This window comes from Sphaerodactylus townsendi, linkage group LG06 (genome assembly GCF_021028975.2).
Source record: "Sphaerodactylus townsendi isolate TG3544 linkage group LG06, MPM_Stown_v2.3, whole genome shotgun sequence".
NCBI lineage: Eukaryota > Metazoa > Chordata > Lepidosauria > Squamata > Sphaerodactylidae > Sphaerodactylus > Sphaerodactylus townsendi.
In genome coordinates this window covers 123,427,630-123,452,715 of record NC_059430.1, presented here as the reverse complement: position 1 = coordinate 123,452,715, position 25,086 = coordinate 123,427,630, and the positions used below count along the sequence as shown (strand labels likewise).

Genomic DNA, 25,086 nt, shown 5'->3' with positions numbered 1-25,086 from the left:
GCGGCTGCGACGGGTGTGACCGAGACCACGGCCCAATCCACACCCTACTCCTACCCCGGTTACCCCAATGTCATCTTGTGGGACCTCCCAGGCATTGGCACGCCCAACTTCCAAGCGGATCACTACTTGGAAGCCGTGGAGTTCTCTCGCTATGATTTCTTCATCATCTTGGCCTCGGAGCGATTTAAGGAGAACCACATCCGTCTGGCCCAAGCCATTGTGGGAGCGGGCAAGAAGTTCTACTTTGTGCGCACCAAGGTGGACAACGATCTGGAGTCCATGGCGAGAAGGAAGAACCCACCCTCTGAGGAGGCGGTTTTGGAGGAGATCAGGGACGACTGCCGGACGAAGCTAGCTCAGGCGGGCCTCGGAGACACCAAGGTTTTCCTGCTCAGCAGCTTTGACCTCAACAAGTTTGACTTCCAAAACTTTGAGGAAACGTTGGAGCAGGAGCTGCCCAGCCACAAACGCCACGCTTTCCTGTTGTCTCTGCCCAACGTCTCCTTGGCGATCATAGAGAAGAAGAGACAGTTCCTTCACCAGGAGGTCTGGAAAGTCGCCTTAGTCTCGTCTTTGGTGGCCGCTGTTCCTTTGCCGGGCTTGGCCTTCACCTGTGACGTCTCCATCTTGTTGAGGAAGCTCTCAACTTATCGCCAGGACTTTGGCCTGGACGCGGCGTCCCTGACGCGGCTAGCAGAGCGCTCGGGGAAACCACTGGAGGTTCTGCGGGCTGAAATACACAGCACTCTCGGCCGCACCATCAACAGGGACGTGGTCGTAGGGTTGTTAGGGAAGGCGACTGGTGCGGGCTTGATGGTGGCTGATTTCCTTCTGCACCGTATCCCAGTTTATGGAGCCCTGGCTGCTGGGGGCATTTCCTTCCACTCAACCTACTCCATGTTGAGCCAGTGCTTGGAAGAGCTAGCCAGTGACTCCCAGAGGGTCCTCATGAAAGCCTTTGACAGTGAAGTCTGAGACAGCTAGACAGTAGCTGGGCCATACTGCGCCTGATGCACACTCTGTGTTTCTCTGCCTAACCCTCACAAGTATGGTCCCGCCCCACACACACTTCTCTTCCGTGAGAGTGAAACAGTGCAGGTTCCTTCAGGTTTTCATCAGGAACCTGGTGGAACTTCCCATGAGACCTTGGGGCTCGCAAGGTCTCTTGGGAAGTGTAGTTCCCACCAGGCCGTTTTCAGCCTGAAGGGAACAGGCCGCTTGGTCAAGAGGTCCACACAAGGTAAATGTGTGTGTGTGGGGGGCATGTCGCAGCGGGTGGTGGTGATTTTCCACACCCCAGGCGCGTGTCCAGTGCAACGCGCACCCCCCTGTCCCCTGGTAGCTCCACCTCTGCAGCTAGAGAATGAAGATCCTCCTTAGGACTCTTTGCAGCTGTCCCCGCAGCTTAGTTTCATCTCCCTGTTACTGCTTCAGGAATCCACAAAGAGTCCATACCCTGACATGGCTATAGTTTGTTAATTGAAGGACTTACATAATCTTCCAGAAAAGTGGGGGCGGCAGCTTTCTGCGCGCAATTATCTTTCCAGTAAATGAGCCTCAAGGTCCCATAATTCCCAGTAATGTGTAGAAGATGGGGGTTGGGGAGTAGAACGCTGACCAAAGTCCCCCTGTCTGCAGAAGATTCTTGCTCGCTTTGGGCTGCTGGATATTTGGCTATTCTCATGCCCTCTGCAAGCCATCTGCTTGAGTCCAAAAGGGGTTCTGGACTCTGTGGTTTCTCAGAACACGGACAACATTCTAGGCACTGCAGGGAGGCTGTGTGTGTTTTATTCAATTTATTTATTAAAATGTGTCATAGCTTAAAGCAGGGGTTTCCAACTCTGGCGCTTCAGATGTTCATGGACTACAGTTCCCATCAGCCCCTGCTGGCATGACCAAGAACAACTGAAGTGCCAGAGTTGGACATCCCTGCCTTAAAGCAAAGACATGTGATCCTCGGGTTGACAGCAGGGCAGGATCCAAGTCTCCCCATGATGCCCCTTGCCTCTCTCTCCTGGCCATCCTTCATCTTTTTCCATTCTCTCCCTTCTGCTGTGCTCTGCCTGACATTATTTTGGGTAGTGGGGGAAAGGGAGCTAGCTGTAGAATCCTTCCTGTCTTTTCCCTTTGTGGAGACTACAGCAGCCTCCAGGATTTGGAGAATGCTTAACACTCCACCATCTCCCTCGTTTATCTGGATAACAAGCTGGCTTGGTGGGCATTGGGTCAGTGGGCCAGCCAGCGCAGTTCCATATGCGTGCCCCTATAGTTCTGTTCTGAGCATCTCAGTCAGCAGGGCTGAGGAAGACCTCTCTCTGCTTGAGAACGTGCGGATGAGATGATGCTGGACTCCGTGGACCTTCGGTCCTTTCCCCTCATATTTCAACTGTTGTTCGCTGGCTCTCATTACTGGTGATTCTAGGCTTGTTTGGACCCATAACCTGTCGGTTCGAAACCTCTGCTTTAACCTGGCTTAAGCACAAAGGTACAAAGAAGGGGATTGTTGGTGTCAAAGAATGTAATAGATCCCTTGGCTGGATTTTTGTTTGAAGTATATGTGTCATCTTTCCTGGATTTTGTCTCAATCTCTCAATAAAGGTTTTTGAAAAACCAGCAAATTTATTAAGAAGAAGAGAATGTGATTTTTAAAAATCCGCCCCCCGCCCACCGCCAGTTAGTATTTGGCTGAACGAAAAAGCCCTACGTGACTTCTCCTCTAAGAGGGTCTGCTGAATCCTGAACTATGGAAGAAGACAGTGGTCTTCACTTCTTGTTAAATATGAATTCAGTATCACCTTAGAGCAGTGATGGCGAACCTTTTTGAGACCGAGGGCCCAGATTGCAACCCAAAACCCACTTATTTATCGCAAAGTGCCAACACGGCAATTTAACCTGAATACTGAGGTTTTAGTTTAGAAAAAACGGTTGGCTCCGGGGCGCGCATTACTCTGGAGTAAGCTTGGTGAAGCAACCATGCAACTCTTTGAACAGGTGACTCACAACCCTAGGAGGGTTTACTCATTGCCAGCAACCGAGCTTACTCCCAGGTAAAGGATCGTGCCTAGGCCAGCCTAGATGTGTGTGTGGGGTGTGTGTGTGTGTGATTTTACGCCCCTCCACATGACGAACTCTGCACGCGTGCCCACAGAAAGGGCTCTGAGTGCCACCTCTGGCACCTGTGCCACAGGTTCGCCACCGCTGCCTTAGAGACTAGCAAGTGTTTTTTTTGGGGGGGGGGGAGGGTATAAACCCCACGGTGCCGAGTAGTAAGCTGCAGTACTGCAGTCAAAGCTCTGCTCATGACCTGAGTTCAATCCCGAGGGAAGTCGGTTTCAGGTTGACTCAAGGTTGACTCAACCTTCCATCCTTCTGAAGTCGGTAAAACGAGTACCCAACTTGCTGGAGGTAGATTGTAGATGACTTGGGAAAGCAATGGCAAGCCGCCCTATAAGCAGTCTGCTTAGTAAATGTTGTTATGCGATGTCACCCCATGGGTCAGTAATGACCCGGTACTTGCTGTTAGGTCTCGAACCTTGAAGCAATAAACGGACTCTGTATTGTTGATCAGTAGTGTTTATTGGGTGCTGTGTGGTTTCCGGGCTGTGTGACCGTGTTCTAGCAGCATTCTCTCCTGACGTTTCGCCTGCATCTGTGGCTGGCATCTTCAGAGGATCTGAAGAGGATCTGAAGATCTGAAGAGGATCTGAAGATCTGAAGAGGATCTGAAGAAGTAGTGTTTATTGATTGGCATCGAAGCACCCAGCTGGACAATGTCAGTTCTGGGGAACCTGGCTTTTGCTGCTTGTTTTATTCCAATGTTAGTCCCCCCTTCCATTTTCCCAAAAAAATGTGAGAAAGAGTTAGTTTAGAGCTAAGATACCCCAAGGTCAGTGATAGACAGAAACAGAGAGCCACCTGGCATCCTGCCCCCACAAGGCAGCAGAAACTATCCTGCACCCCATGAGACCAAAGTGTCAGGGGGAAAGCCTAGCTATCTACTTGGCGTGTGAAGCCATAAAGCCAAGTTCAAGGAAAGAATGTCCCATGATGACAGTGATAACATCTAGCAGGCTGGTTACATATATCTCTGTAGCAATTACATTGAGCTAGGAATGCATCTCAGTCAACTAGATACAATCCCAATCCTCCTGATACCTGCACAGGGGATTACCTTTGTCAACTTTCAAGAGTCAAAGCTCAGAGTGCTCTGTTGGTCTCTAAGGTCCTACTGAACTTGAAACCTGTTATTCTGCAGCAGACCAACACAGCTGTTGGTAAGCAGTGGCGTAGGAGGTTAAGAGCTCGTATATCTAATCTGGAGGAACCGGGTTTGATTCCCAGCTCTGCCGCCTGAGCTGCGGAGGCTTGTCTGGGGGATTCAGATTAGCCTGTACACTCCCACACACGCCAGCTGGGTGACCTTGGGCTAGTCACAGCTTCTCGGAGCTCTCTCAGCCCCACCTACCTCACAGGGTGTTTGTTGTGAGGGGGAAAGGGCAAGGAGATTGTAAGCCCCTTTGAGTCTCCTGCAGGAGAGAAAGGGGGGATATAAATTCAAACTCTTCTTCTTCTTCTTCTTCTTCTTCTTCTTCTTCTTCTTCTTCTTCTTCTTCTTCTTCTTCTTCTTTCTTCTTCTTCTTCTTCTTCTTCTTCTTCTTCTTCTTCTTCTTCTTCTTCTTCTTCTTCTTCTTCTTAACTCCTGACAGCGTGCTGCTGGCCGCAATGCTTTAAGGCTGCCACCAGAGGGCAGCATCTAACATTTATTTGACAGGAAAACATGGCATTGAGTCTGTGCGGAGTTGCCGATGTTACAACCTGGCGTTTGGCGGCAGGTGAAACAAAGGGAATTTGGGCGCCTGCAAAAATGCAGGTCACGGAAATGACCCGACCCCTCATTTCTAAGGATGAACCCCCCCCCCACCCACTCCCACTGTCATTCCCACCTGTGGTATGATGCTGCCTTTGCTAAAGAAGAGACTTGTTTGTTGAATTCATAAAGATGGGTGCAGTCTCTCCTCAACTACAGGGCAGGGAAGAAAAGGGGTGGGGGTAGGAGGAAAGAAGGTGTGGAGGCCAAAGAGGGCGAGTGAAGCAACATAGAACAGCGTAGGCAATACTCTGCCTGTCTGGAAGAGGACACACCGTCTTACATACAGAGGAAATAACAGTGGCGACATCAATGAAGTTATCCTGCTGACTAAGGATTTGGTTAAGTTTCTGGGCATGTTTGCCGGGGGAAGGATACCCCAGGTGTCTCCAGGATCTCAGGTAGATCTCTTTCATCGTTTCCTATGTGACATTGTTAACTGTAGGTGCTGGCCACTGTTGCAGTGTGGTGTAGGAGAGTCTGCATGGTGTAGTGGTTAAGAGCAGGTGGATTTTAATCTGGAGGACAGGGTTTGATTCCCCACTCCTCCATCTGAGTGGCAGAGGCTTATCTGGTGAACCAGATGTGTTTCTGCACTCCTACATTCCTGCTGGGTGACCTTGGGCTAGTCACAGTTCTTCGGAATGCTCTCAGCCCCACCTACCTCAAAAAGTGTCTATTGTGGGGAGATGAAGGGAAAGGAGCTTATAAGCCAGCTCGAGTCTCATTACAGGATCTCATTACCTGAGATCTGCATGCCAGCAAATTTTCTGTATGTCAAGGATATCCACAAGTTGAGCATGGGGCTGCCATCTTGGAAACACAAACACAACACGCAGCTGAATCAGGCCAGGGGTCCGTGAGAGCTAGCTTTGTCTACTCAGACCAGCAACAACTCTCCAGTCTTGGACCGAGCTCCGAGCTCCAGGAGCAGCAGTGGCGTAGGAGGTTAAGAGCTCGTGTATCTAATCTGGAAGAACCGGGTTGGATTCTCCGCTCTGCTGCCTGAGCTGTGGAGGCTTATCTGGGGAATTCAGATTAGCCTGTACACTCCCACACACACCAGCTGGGTGACCTTGGGCTAGTCACAGCTTCTCGGAGCTCTCTCAACCCCACCTACCTCACAGGGTGTTTGATGTGAGGGGGGAAGGGCAAGGAGATTGTAAGCCCCTTTGAGTCTCCTACAGGAGAGAAAGGGGGGATATAAAACCAAACTCCTCCTCCTCCTCCTCCTCCTCCTCTTCCTCTTCCTCTTCCTCTTCTTCTTCTCCTTCTCCTTCTCCTTCCTCTTCTTCCTCTTCTTCCTCTTCCTCTTCTTCATTTCCCTTCCTGATCTTTAACAGGTGACGGCAGAGTTTGTACCAAGAACTTCCGCATGCTAAACAGGTGCTTTCCAGCTGAGCCAGAGCCCTGCCTCTCTTGTCTGCCAGACACCAGCCCTTCATTTTGGCTTGGGTGTGAGAGCTCTTAGTGAACCAGAGAATTAGCTCCTGATTAGGGCATGGCGGCTTTCCCATGGGAATTTGATTGTCTCACCATAGTCAAAATTCACTGGTCTGATGTAAGACGGGGTCTTTTTGCATCTTGGGCTTTCTGCATCTTGGGCTGTGAAAAGCTCTGGAGTGGAGCTCTGGGGTTCATGGTTCCTAGTCACGAGGGGTCTGGGACTAACACATTGGGTTCAGATTTGGTAATTGGTTTGGGAGGGTCTCTACCTGGCGACAGGGCTGAAGGAATGGGGAAAGGAGAAGCCAAGAATCACGGGATTGGCTGGCAGCTCCGGGAAAAATGCTAGCAAGTCAGGATAGGAATTCCAGAAAGGGCACCATAATGCCAATTATCTGACTGTGGCACCCTCCCCCCCCCCCCAATTGTTTAGACGTTCATACCGCTTGAAACGAGGGGCGTTGGGTGTGGCACAGACTATTCCTGGCTAGTTCATGGCAGTATGCAGCTATAAAAAGGAAGCAGTTTTAGACGATTTCCCCCAAGATTCACCACCAGGCGTTGCTGACTTGAGGTTCCAGCCCTTAGCATGAATGTGTCACAGTGAAAGTAAACGAGCCAGAGTGGAGACAGATTAGTGAAAATTGGTGAAAATCAGGTAGGCAAGGTGGGAGGCTCTACAACAGTGGTTCTAAACCTGTGGGTTGGGACCCCTTTGGGGGTCGAACGGCCCTTTCACAGGGGTCGCCTAAGACTCTCTGCGTCAGTGTTCTCCATCTGGAAAATGGATAAATGTTAGGGTTGGGGGTCACCACAACATGAGGAACTATATTAAAGGAGCAGTAGTGGCGTAGGAGGTTAAGAGCTCGTGTATCTAATCTGGAGGAACCGGGTTTGATTCCCAGCTCTGCCGCCTGAGCTGTGGAGGCTTATCTGGGGAATTCAGATTAGCCTGTGCACTCCCACACACGCCAGCTGGGTGACCTTGGGCTAGCCACAGCTTCTCGGAGCTCTCTCAGCCCCACCTACCTCACAGGGTGTTTGTTGTGAGGGGGGAAGGGCAAGGAGATTGTCAGCCCCTTTGAGTCTCCTGCAGGAGAGAAAGGGGGGATATAAATCCAAACTCCGCCTCCTCCTCCTCCTCCTCCTCCGCCTCCTCCTCCTCCTCCTCCTCCTCCTCCTCCTTCTTCATCATCATCATCATCATCAAGGTGGGAGGCACTACAACAGTGGTTCTAAACCTGTGGGTCGAACAACCCTTTGGGGGTCGAACGACCCTTTCACAGGGGTCGCCTAAGACTCTGCATCAGTGTTCTCCATCTGTAAAATGGATAAATGTTAGGGTTGGGGGTCACCACAACATGAGGGACTGTATTAAAGGGTCGCGGCATTGGGAAGGTTGAGAACCACTGCACTACAAAGACAGCAAAACTAAACCTACCTGGTCTGGATCAACGCATGTGAACTGCAGAGAAAACACATTAAGAAATCAATTTCTCGGGAAAATGAAAGTTCTGGTCGGTCATGGTTTTCTGGAGGATTATAAACGTGCTTGGGAGAGGTAACCCCCTGAGATTTTCCTGTGATTGCACAATAAGCTTTGGATTGCACAATAACCCCAACAGCTTTGGAAATTATTTTAGTGTCCCTGACAGCCTGACCTCTTAACACCAAGTCGGTCTGGGTTGGAACCCATAAATGCGGCTCATTCGAGGAGGGTGGGGAAGGGTGGGAGGTTTATTGTATTTGAAGCAGGTGAAAAGGAAGCCCAAAGGAAGAATTGCACCAAACCCGGAGCTCTACAAATACATATAGAAATACAGAAGTTGAGAAAGAACCAGTGAACGGAAGAGCCGTTACCTCACCAAAGGTCTTCTGGAGAGAAAAGGAAACAAGATTTAGCTTCTAACAATTGCGGCAAAACGCTTGCCTTGAATTTGGCTAGGGGGTTAAGCTGACAGCTCCAGGATTTTTTCCTGGGGAACTTAGAAGAAGAAGTTTGGATTTATACCCCACCTTTCCCTCCTGTAAGGAGACTCAAGGCGGCTTACAAGCTCCTTTCCCTTCCTCTCCCCTCAACAGACACCTGCTGGTGAGGTAGGTGGGGCTGAGAGAGTTCCGAAGAACTGTGACTAGCCCAACGTCACCCAGGAGGAGTGGGGAATCGAACCCGGTTCTCCAGATTAGAATCCACTTGCTTGTAACCACTATACCAGACTGGCTCACACTTAGCCAAGAAGAGTCGCTTTTGTCTTTCTGCAGAGTCAATCCCAACAGGTGAGTCCTGCCAGGGAAACTGACTCTGTTCCGCACTTTTTATGCATTGCAGATTAATTTAAATAAAAACTGACTGAACATTAATTACTTGTGACGATTGGCTCAGTAGAAAATGGGAACTTGACAGCTTCCAGGTTTATTAGGGGGAGAGAATTAGAAGGCTAGTTGGCTATCTGAAGCATCCAAAAACCAAAGTATTACCCAAAGTTTGACTTCCTTCACATGTTTCCTGTCCTAAAAGGATCAGAACTGATATATACGTGTTGGAAATCAGTTCCTTGAGAGGTCCTTCCTTGAAGCCGGCTAAGTCTGATCTGTTTCCAGTTGCGTATCAAAGCTATTATGAAGATTGGGGTGTCCCTTGCGCTCCTGCAATTCTGGATTGTTGTGGGTAAGTTGTGAATATTCTTGTGACTGAGTGTGAGTGTCAGCAGACGCAGTGCATGCTCCCTTTAGAACATCTCCCATGTTGAGATGGTATAATAATCTCTTAAGACTGAAAAACTATGATCGGAATTTAAGATGTTGTTAAATAGAATGATACAGATGCATGCTAGTTTAAGACTGAAAAACTATGATCGGAATTTAAGATGTTGTTAAACAGAATGATACAGATGCATGCTAGCTTCCCAGTGAGCATTATGTTTGATTTAAATTGTATGTCAAAAACAAATTTAAAAAATAGAACATTTCCTGTAAAGTCCTTTGTATTTCTCTGAGGCTTGTATATTTATTCAGACAAGTTTGCTGTCTACGGAAGTTTGCACCATAAACCATTTGTTGGCCATAAACGATTTGATCGGCCCCCAGTTAAATTTATGTACACTCGATCTGATTTAAGTCTGGAACTGATTTAAGTCTGGAAGAAGTCTGGTAGCCAGCATGGTGTAGTGGTTAAGAGTAATGGACTCTAATCCGGAGAACTGGGTTTGATTCCCCACATCTTCACATGAGCGGCAGACTCTTATCTGGTGAACTGGATATGTTTCCCTGCTCCTACAAATGCAGCCTATTGGTTGACCTTCTGCTAGTCATAGTTCTTCGGAGCTCTCAACCTCACCTGCTTCACAAGGTGTCTGTTGTGGGGAGAGGAAAGGAAAGGAGTTTGTAAGCTGCTTTGAGATTCCTTACAAGAGAGAAAGGCGGGGTGTCAGTCCAAACCCTTCTTCTCGAACTGTCCCGTGCATTTTAATGGAACTCAAAACACAGCTAAATGAGCAGTCCTAACCTGAGACTTTTGGGATATGTTGGCTGAGGATTCGTCATCCTAGGGCAGTGGTGGCGAACCTATGGCACGGGTGCCAGAGGTGGCACTCAGAGCCCTCTCTGTGGGCACATGTGCACAGAGTTCGTCATGTTGGGGGGGGGAATCACCCCCCCCCCCCACAGACATCTAGGCTGGCCTGGGCCGCTGGGCACGCCGTGTAGGTAACCAGGGAGTAAGCTCAGTTGCTGGCAATGGGGCTTGCTTCTAAAACCTTTTGGGGTCGTGATTCACGCGTTGGAAGCGTTGCACGGTTGCTTCAAAGCAAAGGCACCGACTACCACCAAGCTTATTCCCAAGTAACGCGTGCTTCAGAGCCAACCGTTTTTTCTAAACTAAAACCTCAGTATTCAGGTTAAATTGCCGTGTTGGCACTTTGCGATAAATAAGTGGGTTTTGGGTTGAAATTTGGGCACTCGGTCTCGAAAAGGTTCGCCATCACTGTCCTAGGGCCTTTGGAGATGGGATATAGAATGGTGAACTTAGTTGCACTAAGGTGGAGAGGAGCTTAGTTGAATTGCAATGCCTTTCTAAGCAGAATTACACCCTTCTAAATCCATGGGAGTGGGAAGGATGGATTTTGGGGAAGGTTTGTTTTTTTTTTAACCAGGGACTATCCATCTGGCACCCATCGTTCAGACCATATGTGACCAACTATCCATGAGCCACAAAATTTCCCTAGGCCGGGAGTCCCCCATCCTTTTCGAACCTCTGGGAACCTTTGGAGTTCTGCCATAGAGGGGCAGGTGCAGTCATGAAATGGCTTCTACAAAATGGTTGCCAAAGGGCACAAAATGGCTGCTACTGCTTACTTCAGCCACACTGTGAAGAACCTTGTGCATGGTGGCAGCTGATAGGCACAGGGCAAGGCCCTGTCCACAGAGCAAAAGCTCTGACCGGTTACAAAAATAACCATCCAAAAGCTTCTTCAGTGTTCAGAGATTTATTGTTTTCATTCAATTCTGCGCAGAAGAGGGAACTCTCCTCTGTTAGCAACAGGGAGGAGGTTCAAGGGGCTGTTGCTTGCGTAACATAATTTATACCCTCTTACAAACATCCCTCCTTGTCTTCTGACCATTGGTTTGAGTCAAGAAGACGTACAGACCTGGTCATCTCATTCCACCTTTTACCACACCTTGCCCATTCCCATATCTGGTGAAACTTAAGTCAAAAACACCTTGCGTAAAAGGTTTCTATAACAACTATTGGTTTCTATTTTACCTTTATCTGTATTTGTGAGCTTCTGCTAATTCCTTATCTCCTTGGTGGGGCCCTGTTTTCCCAAACCACCTGAATAACTCAGTGTCAGGCTGCCCCATGAGTTTCATTTCTTCCAACTAAAGTAAGCTTCTGAAGTGCTTGGTGCCCAGTGACTTACTCTCATATAACTTGTATGATTAAATACAATGGCTTAAAACATCATAAACTATATGTCCATAGCACAGCGACGAAGCAATGTTTTTTAAAAATGTGCTTTGCCAATCATATCTCCAAGGGCCCTCCAGAAGCCCTTGCTAGGCAAAAGCAGCACCCACTTTCTAGCAGCACTTGGTGGGTGCCACTAAAGGCCCCATGATGGGGCATATACTCTGCCCCTTCTTTTCCTAGGCTTTTCTATCTCCTAGCATTGCTCTGGCACCTGAGCCTTTCAGACAATGACAGCGAGGGACTATTCTGCCCGCCCTGTTAGCTCAGCCAGTCACTGTCCAAGGCTTCGCTGTCAATGCCCAGTTCCCTACTCCCCTGCAATACAGGTTCCCTCAGAGCAGAAAGCTGATGATTGACAGGGTCTTTTTCTCCAGCCAGCTGCTTGAAATGTCACAAATGCCTGAACAGGCAAGGACGCTGCTCCTCGGATAATGAGTTGGAAGTCTGCAAGACCACTCAAGATTCGTGTTTCCTTGAGATCAAGTGGTTCATTGGATGTAAGTATTGTCATTTAGTCGGGTGGGCGGGCCTTGGCAATGTCAGGAGTGGCCATGTACCATGTTTCCCCGAAAATAAGACAGTGTCTTATATTAATTTTTGCTCCCAAAGATGCTCTATGTCAGTGGTGGCGAATCTTTGGCACTCCAGATGTTATGGACTACAATTCCCATCAGCCCCTGCCCGCATGGCCAATTGTCTTATTTTCAGGGGATGTCTTATTTTTCCGCTCCACAGCTGCATGCTCTGGTGTTCTGTTCGACGGTCATGCTTCCAAACAAAAACTTTGCTACGTCTTACTTTCGGGGGATGCTTTATATTTAGCACTTCAGCAAAACCTCAACTACGTCTTATTTTCAGGGGATGACATATTTTCGGGGAAACCGGGTAGTTTCTAATCGTGGTCCCCTTTCCAACATTCTGGTACAAGATGTCCAGTGTTCAAATCCTGGGGAGAAAGGGGTGACAGGCAGATAGCCTGATGATCTGAGATAACTGTTTGAGGCGACCATGAGATTCCTGGCTTTGGGAACACAGCCCTGGGCAAGAGAGTTTTAGGATTGCCGAACCCTAAAGTTTGGTCTCCTGGAATCACAACAGATTTAGAAGAAGAAGAAGAAGAGTTTGGATTTATATCCCCCCTTTCTCTCCTTGTAGGAGACTCAAAGGGGCTTAAAATCTCCTTGCCCTTCCCCCCTCACAACAAACACCTTGTGAGGTAGGTAGGGCTGAGAGAGCACCGAGAAGCTGTGACTAGCCCAAGGTCACCCAGCTGGCGTGTGTGGGAGTGTACAGGCTAATCTGAATTCCCCAAATAAGCCTCCACAGCTCAGGCGGCAGAGCTGGGAATCAAACCCGGTTCCTCCAGTTTAGATACACAAGCTCTTAACCTCCCACGCCACTGCTGCTCCTACGCCACTGCTTTATGGCATTATACCCAGTGGTGGGATTCAAATAATTTAACAACCGGTTCCGGTGGTGGGATTCAAATAAGTTAACAACTGGTTGTTTACAAGCACCATTTTAACAACCGGTTCTGCTGAAGTGGTGCGAACCGGCTGAATCCCACCACTGATTATACTCCACTAAGGTCCTTCTCTTCCTTAAACCAGCATAGTGTAGTGGTTAAGTGTGGTGGACTCTAATCTGGAGAACCAGGTTTGATTCCCCACTCCTCCACCTGAACAGCGGACTCTTATCTGGTGAACTGGATTTGTGTCCCTGCTCCTTTACATGAAGCCTGCTGGATGACCTTGGGCTAGTCCCAGTTCTCTCAGAACTCTCTGAGCCCCACTGGCCTCCCAAGATGTCTGTTGTGGGGAGGGGAAGGAAAAGGAGTTTGGAAACTGCCTTGAGTCTGGTTGTGGTGGGTTTTCCGGGCTGCGTGGCCGTGGTCTGGTAGATCTTGTTCCTAACGTTTCGCCTGCATCTGTGGCTGGCATCTTCAGAGGTGTATCACAGGGAAACCCACCACAACCAGTTGAATCCGACCGTGAAAGCCTTCGACAATGCCTTGAGTCCAGAGGTGGGATCCAGCAGGTTCTCACCAGTTCCCGAGAGTGGGTTACTAATTATTTGTGTGTGCCGAGAGGGGGTTACTAATTGGGTCTGCTTTTCCGTTAGAAATTCCATTAGGTCCCAAAATCATAAAGTCCTGTTGTTTCCTATGTGGCTGGTTAGCGAAGGTAGAAAATGGAATAATTCTCCTGGTTGGGCTGTTTTAAAAACATGTTTTAGAAATATGGTAAAGTTCCTTGTTTAAGGAAAGCATCCTTCTTTTGATTTCTAGAAACAAAATTAAGTATTTGAAAGTATTTGACAGGCAGTCAATTAGAGGAGAAGTAGTTGTTTCTGTTGGCAGTAGACGATAGGACTTGCTATAATGAGTTTAAATTATGGACAGCTGGAAATTAGGAACTTTTTTTTTACAGTAAGAGTTTTTTACAGTAACAGAGAAATTATTAATGCCCCGCCCCCGGAATGCCTGGCCCCGCCCCTGTCATGCCCCGCCCAGCCCCATTGGCGGTACGCCACTGTTTGAATCCCACCACCATGGGAACCTGTTACTAAAATTTTTGGATCCCACCACTGCTTGAGTCTCCTTACAGGAGGGAAAGGCGAGGCATAAATCCAAACTCTTCTTCTGCTTCTAAACCCCACTCGGCCCAAGGCTCCATCCCCAAGAATTTCCCAATCTAGAGTTGGCAACCCTACTTCTGCTCCAAGAAACTGTTCTTGAGTCATTTCTGTCCTTTTTGCTGTGGAAAACCCCGATTCAGACCTCACTTAAAAAACTTCCTTGTTCATACAGACCCCCTTCATCCATATGTGATGCAGCTGTCAACACACTGGGGTTTTTTTTCCTGGCAGGGTTGGAGCTATTTTACTTTTTTTGTAAAAAAAAAAAATATACCCACAATGCTTTTAAGCTTATGTGAAAACCAAGTCAATTTAGCTTGGCTGGGGTATGGCAGGTCTTTGGATTCTCATGCATGCCAGTCTGTCAATAAATTACTAGCTGCTATAAAAAGAAACAGCGCCGTTTATGTTGTGTAGCTTGGAATATATGTTCATTGCAGGATTTGTAGTGCAAAAATCAAAGCCAGGCAAATACGCTCTGCAGGTGAAGAGGTAGGCAGGAAGTTCGAGTCTCTAAAGCAGCATCGATTTCTCTTGGAGAGGCATGATTATGGAACCCCTTGGTCGGGACCCCTGAACTGTTTGGGGAAATCACTGCTGTTTTAGTAAAAGTCTTTATTCAGAAACAGCAGCTCAGGGAAAATAGGCTATCAGATGTTTATTGACAAAACTGGAAAAGCCAAAATCTCTCTTCAAATATAGCCCCCCTTCCGCACATGCAAAATAATGCGTTTTCAAACCACTTTTACAACTGTTTGCAAGTGGATCTTGCCATTCCGCACAGCTTCAAAGAGCATTGAAAGCAGTTTGAAAGTGCATTATTCTGCATGTGTGGAATGAGCCTTAGAAAGCAATGACTAGCTGCTCCACTCCAGACCAGACAACCCTTCCCAGAGAAACCCAACTCTTCCTTCTCAGTTAGAAAGGGATGCGACTGAGCCCCCTTATCACGTGCTACTCTATCCCAGCCAACACAGGAAATAACCCCAGGTGTCTAACAGCAACAATAAAATGTGGATTTCCAGGACAGCTTGCAAAGGCCGGGGCAGGGGGAGGAGGGTGGGGGGAAAGAGACAGACAACAATATCCACCTCCAATTGAAAGGAAAATTATGGTTAGGCCTGGTATAAGACTGGGCATGACACTCTTCCTTGCAGGCCTGTGGCCATTTACGTATATGCTATTTACCTCACACAGTTTTTTGTTTGGACAAGGATTCTCCTCTTGTGTAATGTTCCTAGCTGAGCTGCCATTTTGTTTGCCTGCAGTTTCCTTGTTGTTTCTGTGCGACCTCCATTTTAGGAGGTTGTCTGCCACTGTTGTTGTTTGTTGTTGTTGTTGTTGTTGCCATCTTTGGTCTAGTGCAGCCATTCTCAACCAGGGTGCCATGAGCATGTCCCAGGGGTACCGCGGCAACACTACCGCCCCCCCTCATTTTTGTGGTGTCTCCCACCGGCGCCAGCAAGGACATGGAGCTGACCCATGGGGCAGGGCCTGCCACAAGCAGCCACCACCACCTCCAGTGCTTCCCTTCACCCTGGGAGAGGAAGGTGGGGGGTGTGGCAAGCAGGGGCAATGGGAGGGGAAGGTGGAGAGTGGCGGCAGGGGTACCGTGAGATATGAAGAGTGAGGTCAAGGGTACCCTGACCTCAAAAAGGTTGGGAAACACTGGTCTAGTGTTACATTGGTAGACCATGTCAGTTTTATGTCAGTTTCGTGGTCTATCACTCCAGTGGTAGACCTTAGGCATTAAAACAAAACAAAACAAAACAAACAGAAAGAAAGAAAGAAAGAAAGAAAGAAAGAAAGAAAGAAAGAAAGAAAGAAAGAAGAAAAAAGAAAAAACGGGGAGAGAAAAAATAAAGCTCTTCTGATTATTCTGAAATGGTGGCCCAAATGGTGGTGGAAACTGCTAATTCGTGAGCAGAGGAAGGTGGGGAGGAACAAAGAAACTTGAAAAGCCTAGCACACAGTGATCTCAGCTTTCCCTGTGAAAGGAGAGAAAAAGTCACACTTCAACAGAACCTCAGGGATTCTCTGATCTAAGAGCATAGCGAGTTCTGAAGAGGGGAAAATGTGGGCGTAGCCTAGAATCCAACCCAAAGAGAATCTACGTTCAGTGCAAAGGAGACTACAAGTATGTAAATGCCCCCAGTTTCCAGAGTTCCTTCTCCTGCGTTACCTCCCAGTGGCCAAGCTGTTTCCTCCTGACCCACACTGAAGCAGGTGGAATGAGAGCTCTGGCTAGTCAACACCAGCCCTCAAAGGCTAAAGCAAGCAGGCAGTGCAAAACTTATGCTGTTGCATATCTGAAGGGAATACTAGTACTCTCCTTTTTGCTATTATCAAATGCTCCCTTCCCCTAATTGCTCTGTCTTCTCTTTGTAGTGAACGCAGACATAGTGAAACAGGGCTGCGGTAGTTCAAACTACTGCCGTCGTTATCCTGGAGGATATAAAGGTTTCTTGTTCCGAAGGATGTATTGTTGCTCCACAGATCTCTGCTTACCTGTGAACCATATTGGTATGTAAGGGCAATGCAGCAGGTGAGAGCATAGACAAGTGCGAGCAACGGGACGCTCGTAGAGGCAACAGGTGTGGACTAGGGATGTGCATCCATTTTCTGGGTATTTTTTTGAATTTAAGGTTATTGAATCTGAAAAATGCCACATAGCCATATTGGTAAATGTTTTTCCCCCCAGACTTTTTTTTTTTTGGAAATCTGAACATTTTCAACTTCAAGTCTATGGGGAATTTTTTTTTTAAAGATCTGGGGGGCTGTTTTCAAGGTAGAGGCACCAAATTTGCAGCACAGGAAAACTCACAAGTTTGGTGAAGTTTGGGTGGAGGTGGCAGGCTCTCGCACGTGGAAATAACAGAGAACGTAGGAAAATCCTAAAGCAGTTTATTTCTACCACGCGTAGAGTAACAGAGAAAGCTGAATCTAAGCTCTCCCGCTTAGATTCAGCGATTATATCCTTCAATTTCCCCCCCTCCCCACACTCGATTCCCACCAAATGGGTTTCACAGAGAGTATAACATTTGCACCACAGAGCTTCAAGAAACCTGGGAACGTTCGCACCTTCTCGCAGGAGGGCTGGCGCCAGGGAATTGCCAGGGAGGGGAGAGAGACACCGGAAAGCCTTTACAGGACACATTTGCAATCCCCACACAGCAAGACATCTAAGCACAGGCATGGACCTGACAGGAGGAAGGGTCCAATTCCTCCCTAGAGTTTTTGTCAAAATACCAAAGTGTCCCTGCATGGCCGGTGATGTGGTGATGTCACTTCTGGTGCAGGCTGTAAGTGATATTACTGCATTGCTGGCAAAGCTGCCTAGTTTGCTGCTGGTAATCCCCTTCCCCACAAGGCCCAAGACAGGACACTACACCATCTTGCAGTCTCTGGACTTCCAGCGTGTGCAATTCTGGAAGCAAGTCTGCACTTTCTTTGACTGGCTCCAGAGTCACGGCCAAGTTCTCACGAGCTGTCTAAATCATTTGAAAGACCAGAGCCAGAGCTGCCATGTCAGATGAGAGCAGCTATGTAAAGTCCATAAAAGGCCTAGCCAACCGCTTGTCCAGGTTGAGCCTGCTCTCTTTCCGTACCACTTTGGTTTCATGGAACAAGACAGCAAGGGCTCCCTTCCGCTCCACTAAACGCTCAAGCATTTAAGGCAGGGGTCTTCAAACTATGGCCCTCCAGATGTTCATAGACAACAATTCCCATGAGTCCTACCACTTGGCCATGTTGGCAGGGGCTGATGGGAATTGTAGTCCATGAACATCTGGAGGGCCATAGTTTGAAGACCCCTGATTTAAGGTGTCAAGCAAAAAATTTACAAAATAATATAACAACAAATACTTTTGAGGACTTCACTCAACATACATTAACTCTGACACTTTCGGACAGCTTCACTCTTTCTCTCATAGTTCCCTCAGACCCACTGTCTTTATTTCAACTAACAGTTTATTGAGGCTCTGACTTTCTCTGTATACACTCTAATGCACTGACTAATTCTTTCAAAGCTGGATCTTTTCACTGAGAAGCCCTAACACATTCTCCCATGCTCACACAGAGCTTTGACTCTCTCTGACTAGAGCTTTGACACTCCCATTCCTTTCACCCTGAAACCTAGTCATCTTCTGCCCACTCTGACACCTCCTAACAGTCCAGCACAATGCTCCCACAGGGACACATTTCAGAATCTATCTATCTATCTATCTATCTATCTATCTATCTATCTATCTATCTATCTATCTATCTATCTATCTATCTATCTGTCTGTCTGTCTGTCTGTCTGTCTGTCTGTCTGTCTGTCTGTCTGTCTGTCTGTCTGTCTGTCTGTCTGTCTGTCTGTCTGTCTGTCTGTCTGTCTGTCTGTCTGTCTGTCTCACCCCCCCCCCCCCCCTCCCCCCCCCCCCCCCACGGTTACACCCCCCCCCCCCACCCCCCCCCCCTCCCCCCCCCCTGCCCCCCCCTGCCCCCCCCCCCCGCTCCACCCCCCCCCCCCCCCCCCCCCCCCCCCCCCCACCCCTCTCCCCCCCCACCCCCCCCCCCCCCCGCCCCCCCCCGCCCCCACACACCCCCTCCCCCACCCCCCCCCCCCCCCACCCCCCCCCCCCCCCACCCCCCCCCCCCCCCCCCCCCCCCCCCCCCCACCCCCCCCCCCCCCCACCCCCCCCCCCCCCCACCCCCCCCCCCCCCCACCCCCCCCCCCCCCCACCCCCCCCCCCCCCCACCCCCCCCCCCCCCCACCCCCCCCCCCCCCCACCCCCCCCCCCCCCCACCCCCCCCCCCCCCCACCCCCCCCCCCCCCCACCCCCCCCCCCCCCCACCCCCCCCCCCCCCCACCCCCCCCCCCCCCCACCCCCCCCCCCCCCCACCCCCCCCCCCCCCCACCCCCCCCCCCCCCCACCCCCCCCCCCCCCCACCCCCCCCCCCCCCCACCCCCCCCCCCCCCCACCCCCCCCCCCCCCCACCCCCCCCCCCCCCCACCCCCCCCCCCCCCCACCCCCCCCCCCCCCCACCCCCCCCCCCCCCCACCCCCCCCCCCCCCCACCCCCCCCCCCCCCCACCCCCCCCCCCCCCCACCCCCCCCCCCCCCCACCCCCCCCCCCCCCCACCCCCCCCCCCCCCCACCCCCCCCCCCCCCCACCCCCCCCCCCCCCCACCCCCCCCCCCCCCCACCCCCCCCCCCCCCCACCCCCCCCCCCCCCCACCCCCCCCCCCCCCCACCCCCCCCCCCCCCCACCCCCCCCCCCCCCCACCCCCCCCCCCCCCCACCCCCCCCCCCCCCCACCCCCCCCCCCCCCCACCCCCCCCCCCCCCCACCCCCCCCCCCCCCCACCCCCCCCCCCCCCCACCCCCCCCCCCCCCCACCCCCCCCCCCCCCCACCCCCCCCCCCCCCCACCCCCCCCCCCCCCCACCCCCCCCCCCCCCCACCCCCCCCCCCCCCCACCCCCCCCCCCCCCCACCCCCCCCCCCCCCCACCCCCCCCCCCCCCCACCCCCCCCCCCCCCCACCCCCCCCCCCCCCCACCCCCCCCCCCCCCCACCCCCCCCCCCCCCCACCCCCCCCCCCCCCCACCCCCCCCCCCCCCCACCCCCCCCCCCCCCCACCCCCCCCCCCCCCCACCCCCCCCCCCCCCCACCCCCCCCCCCCCCCACCCCCCCCCCCCCCCACCCCCCCCCCCCCCCACCCCCCCCCCCCCCCACCCCCCCCCCCCCCCACCCCCCCCCCCCCCCACCCCCCCCCCCCCCCACCCCCCCCCCCCCCCACCCCCCCCCCCCCCCACCCCCCCCCCCCCCCACCCCCCCCCCCCCCCACCCCCCCCCCCCCCCACCCCCCCCCCCCCCCACCCCCCCCCCCCCCCACCCCCCCCCCCCCCCACCCCCCCCCCCCCCCACCCCCCCCCCCCCCCACCCCCCCCCCCCCCCACCCCCCCCCCCCCCCACCCCCCCCCCCCCCCACCCCCCCCCCCCCCCACCCCCCCCCCCCCCCACCCCCCCCCCCCCCCACCCCCCCCCCCCCCCACCCCCCCCCCCCCCCACCCCCCCCCCCCCCCACCCCCCCCCCCCCCCACCCCCCCCCCCCCCCACCCCCCCCCCCCCCCACCCCCCCCCCCCCCCACCCCCCCCCCCCCCCACCCCCCCCCCCCCCCACCCCCCCCCCCCCCCACCCCCCCCCCCCCCCACCCCCCCCCCCCCCCACCCCCCCCCCCCCCCACCCCCCCCCCCCCCCACCCCCCCCCCCCCCCACCCCCCCCCCCCCCCACCCCCCCCCCCCCCCACCCCCCCCCCCCCCCACCCCCCCCCCCCCCCACCCCCCCCCCCCCCCACCCCCCCCCCCCCCCACCCCCCCCCCCCCCCACCCCCCCCCCCCCCCACCCCCCCCCCCCCCCACCCCCCCCCCCCCCCACCCCCCCCCCCCCCCACCCCCCCCCCCCCCCACCCCCCCCCCCCCCCACCCCCCCCCCCCCCCACCCCCCCCCCCCCCCACCCCCCCCCCCCCCCACCCCCCCCCCCCCCCACCCCCCCCCCCCCCCACCCCCCCCCCCCCCCACCCCCCCCCCCCCCCACCCCCCCCCCCCCCCACCCCCCCCCCCCCCCACCCCCCCCCCCCCCCACCCCCCCCCCCCCCCACCCCCCCCCCCCCCCACCCCCCCCCCCCCCCACCCCCCCCCCCCCCCACCCCCCCCCCCCCCCACCCCCCCCCCCCCCCACCCCCCCCCCCCCCCACCCCCCCCCCCCCCCACCCCCCCCCCCCCCCACCCCCCCCCCCCCCCACCCCCCCCCCCCCCCACCCCCCCCCCCCCCCACCCCCCCCCCCCCCCACCCCCCCCCCCCCCCACCCCCCCCCCCCCCCACCCCCCCCCCCCCCCACCCCCCCCCCCCCCCACCCCCCCCCCCCCCCACCCCCCCCCCCCCCCACCCCCCCCCCCCCCCACCCCCCCCCCCCCCCACCCCCCCCCCCCCCCACCCCCCCCCCCCCCCACCCCCCCCCCCCCCCACCCCCCCCCCCCCCCACCCCCCCCCCCCCCCACCCCCCCCCCCCCCCACCCCCCCCCCCCCCCACCCCCCCCCCCCCCCACCCCCCCCCCCCCCCACCCCCCCCCCCCCCCACCCCCCCCCCCCCCCACCCCCCCCCCCCCCCACCCCCCCCCCCCCCCACCCCCCCCCCCCCCCACCCCCCCCCCCCCCCACCCCCCCCCCCCCCCACCCCCCCCCCCCCCCACCCCCCCCCCCCCCCACCCCCCCCCCCCCCCACCCCCCCCCCCCCCCACCCCCCCCCCCCCCCACCCCCCCCCCCCCCCACCCCCCCCCCCCCCCACCCCCCCCCCCCCCCACCCCCCCCCCCCCCCACCCCCCCCCCCCCCCACCCCCCCCCCCCCCCACCCCCCCCCCCCCCCACCCCCCCCCCCCCCCACCCCCCCCCCCCCCCACCCCCCCCCCCCCCCACCCCCCCCCCCCCCCACCCCCCCCCCCCCCCACCCCCCCCCCCCCCCACCCCCCCCCCCCCCCACCCCCCCCCCCCCCCACCCCCCCCCCCCCCCACCCCCCCCCCCCCCCACCCCCCCCCCCCCCCACCCCCCCCCCCCCCCACCCCCCCCCCCCCCCACCCCCCCCCCCCCCCACCCCCCCCCCCCCCCACCCCCCCCCCCCCCCACCCCCCCCCCCCCCCACCCCCCCCCCCCCCCACCCCCCCCCCCCCCCACCCCCCCCCCCCCCCACCCCCCCCCCCCCCCACCCCCCCCCCCCCCCACCCCCCCCCCCCCCCACCCCCCCCCCCCCCCACCCCCCCCCCCCCCCACCCCCCCCCCCCCCCACCCCCCCCCCCCCCCACCCCCCCCCCCCCCCACCCCCCCCCCCCCCCACCCCCCCCCCCCCCCACCCCCCCCCCCCCCCACCCCCCCCCCCCCCCACCCCCCCCCCCCCCCACCCCCCCCCCCCCCCACCCCCCCCCCCCCCCACCCCCCCCCCCCCCCACCCCCCCCCCCCCCCACCCCCCCCCCCCCCCACCCCCCCCCCCCCCCACCCCCCCCCCCCCCCACCCCCCCCCCCCCCCACCCCCCCCCCCCCCCACCCCCCCCCCCCCCCACCCCCCCCCCCCCCCACCCCCCCCCCCCCCCACCCCCCCCCCCCCCCACCCCCCCCCCCCCCCACCCCCCCCCCCCCCCACCCCCCCCCCCCCCCACCCCCCCCCCCCCCCACCCCCCCCCCCCCCCACCCCCCCCCCCCCCCACCCCCCCCCCCCCCCACCCCCCCCCCCCCCCACCCCCCCCCCCCCCCACCCCCCCCCCCCCCCACCCCCCCCCCCCCCCACCCCCCCCCCCCCCCACCCCCCCCCCCCCCCACCCCCCCCCCCCCCCACCCCCCCCCCCCCCCACCCCCCCCCCCCCCCACCCCCCCCCCCCCCCACCCCCCCCCCCCCCCACCCCCCCCCCCCCCCACCCCCCCCCCCCCCCACCCCCCCCCCCCCCCACCCCCCCCCCCCCCCACCCCCCCCCCCCCCCACCCCCCCCCCCCCCCACCCCCCCCCCCCCCCACCCCCCCCCCCCCCCACCCCCCCCCCCCCCCACCCCCCCCCCCCCCCACCCCCCCCCCCCCCCACCCCCCCCCCCCCCCACCCCCCCCCCCCCCCACCCCCCCCCCCCCCCACCCCCCCCCCCCCCCACCCCCCCCCCCCCCCACCCCCCCCCCCCCCCACCCCCCCCCCCCCCCACCCCCCCCCCCCCCCACCCCCCCCCCCCCCCACCCCCCCCCCCCCCCACCCCCCCCCCCCCCCACCCCCCCCCCCCCCCACCCCCCCCCCCCCCCACCCCCCCCCCCCCCCACCCCCCCCCCCCCCCACCCCCCCCCCCCCCCACCCCCCCCCCCCCCCACCCCCCCCCCCCCCCACCCCCCCCCCCCCCCACCCCCCCCCCCCCCCACCCCCCCCCCCCCCCACCCCCCCCCCCCCCCACCCCCCCCCCCCCCCACCCCCCCCCCCCCCCACCCCCCCCCCCCCCCACCCCCCCCCCCCCCCACCCCCCCCCCCCCCCACCCCCCCCCCCCCCCACCCCCCCCCCCCCCCACCCCCCCCCCCCCCCACCCCCCCCCCCCCCCACCCCCCCCCCCCCCCACCCCCCCCCCCCCCCACCCCCCCCCCCCCCCACCCCCCCCCCCCCCCACCCCCCCCCCCCCCCACCCCCCCCCCCCCCCACCCCCCCCCCCCCCCACCCCCCCCCCCCCCCACCCCCCCCCCCCCCCACCCCCCCCCCCCCCCACCCCCCCCCCCCCCCACCCCCCCCCCCCCCCACCCCCCCCCCCCCCCACCCCCCCCCCCCCCCACCCCCCCCCCCCCCCACCCCCCCCCCCCCCCACCCCCCCCCCCCCCCACCCCCCCCCCCCCCCACCCCCCCCCCCCCCCACCCCCCCCCCCCCCCACCCCCCCCCCCCCCCACCCCCCCCCCCCCCCACCCCCCCCCCCCCCCACCCCCCCCCCCCCCCACCCCCCCCCCCCCCCACCCCCCCCCCCCCCCACCCCCCCCCCCCCCCACCCCCCCCCCCCCCCACCCCCCCCCCCCCCCACCCCCCCCCCCCCCCACCCCCCCCCCCCCCCACCCCCCCCCCCCCCCACCCCCCCCCCCCCCCACCCCCCCCCCCCCCCACCCCCCCCCCCCCCCACCCCCCCCCCCCCCCACCCCCCCCCCCCCCCACCCCCCCCCCCCCCCACCCCCCCCCCCCCCCACCCCCCCCCCCCCCCACCCCCCCCCCCCCCCACCCCCCCCCCCCCCCACCCCCCCCCCCCCCCACCCCCCCCCCCCCCCACCCCCCCCCCCCCCCACCCCCCCCCCCCCCCACCCCCCCCCCCCCCCACCCCCCCCCCCCCCCACCCCCCCCCCCCCCCACCCCCCCCCCCCCCCACCCCCCCCCCCCCCCACCCCCCCCCCCCCCCACCCCCCCCCCCCCCCACCCCCCCCCCCCCCCACCCCCCCCCCCCCCCACCCCCCCCCCCCCCCACCCCCCCCCCCCCCCACCCCCCCCCCCCCCCACCCCCCCCCCCCCCCACCCCCCCCCCCCCCCACCCCCCCCCCCCCCCACCCCCCCCCCCCCCCACCCCCCCCCCCCCCCACCCCCCCCCCCCCCCACCCCCCCCCCCCCCCACCCCCCCCCCCCCCCACCCCCCCCCCCCCCCACCCCCCCCCCCCCCCACCCCCCCCCCCCCCCACCCCCCCCCCCCCCCACCCCCCCCCCCCCCCACCCCCCCCCCCCCCCACCCCCCCCCCCCCCCACCCCCCCCCCCCCCCACCCCCCCCCCCCCCCACCCCCCCCCCCCCCCACCCCCCCCCCCCCCCACCCCCCCCCCCCCCCACCCCCCCCCCCCCCCACCCCCCCCCCCCCCCACCCCCCCCCCCCCCCACCCCCCCCCCCCCCCACCCCCCCCCCCCCCCACCCCCCCCCCCCCCCACCCCCCCCCCCCCCCACCCCCCCCCCCCCCCACCCCCCCCCCCCCCCACCCCCCCCCCCCCCCACCCCCCCCCCCCCCCACCCCCCCCCCCCCCCACCCCCCCCCCCCCCCACCCCCCCCCCCCCCCACCCCCCCCCCCCCCCACCCCCCCCCCCCCCCACCCCCCCCCCCCCCCACCCCCCCCCCCCCCCACCCCCCCCCCCCCCCACCCCCCCCCCCCCCCACCCCCCCCCCCCCCCACCCCCCCCCCCCCCCACCCCCCCCCCCCCCCACCCCCCCCCCCCCCCACCCCCCCCCCCCCCCACCCCCCCCCCCCCCCACCCCCCCCCCCCCCCACCCCCCCCCCCCCCCACCCCCCCCCCCCCCCACCCCCCCCCCCCCCCACCCCCCCCCCCCCCCACCCCCCCCCCCCCCCACCCCCCCCCCCCCCCACCCCCCCCCCCCCCCACCCCCCCCCCCCCCCACCCCCCCCCCCCCCCACCCCCCCCCCCCCCCACCCCCCCCCCCCCCCACCCCCCCCCCCCCCCACCCCCCCCCCCCCCCACCCCCCCCCCCCCCCACCCCCCCCCCCCCCCACCCCCCCCCCCCCCCACCCCCCCCCCCCCCCACCCCCCCCCCCCCCCACCCCCCCCCCCCCCCACCCCCCCCCCCCCCCACCCCCCCCCCCCCCCACCCCCCCCCCCCCCCACCCCCCCCCCCCCCCACCCCCCCCCC

The 25,086-nt window shown here is 60.3% G+C and overlaps 1 protein-coding gene and 1 pseudogene across 1 annotated transcript in view; both read left to right on the top strand.

Annotated features, from left to right (window-relative positions):
• Window positions 1-1,090, top strand: part of LOC125434662 — a 12,937-nt pseudogene extending 11,847 nt beyond the window's left edge.
• Window positions 1,091-8,932: 7,842 nt separating this feature from the next.
• Window positions 8,933-25,086, top strand: part of LOC125435500 (urokinase plasminogen activator surface receptor-like) — a 66,311-nt gene continuing 50,157 nt past the window's right edge. Inside the window, exons 1-3 of the mRNA XM_048501696.1 lie at window positions 8,933-8,981; window positions 11,657-11,779; window positions 16,308-16,442. Of these exons, the coding sequence (XP_048357653.1) occupies window positions 8,933-8,981; window positions 11,657-11,779; window positions 16,308-16,442 (307 nt within the window). The remainder of the gene's footprint in view (window positions 8,982-11,656; window positions 11,780-16,307; window positions 16,443-25,086) is intronic.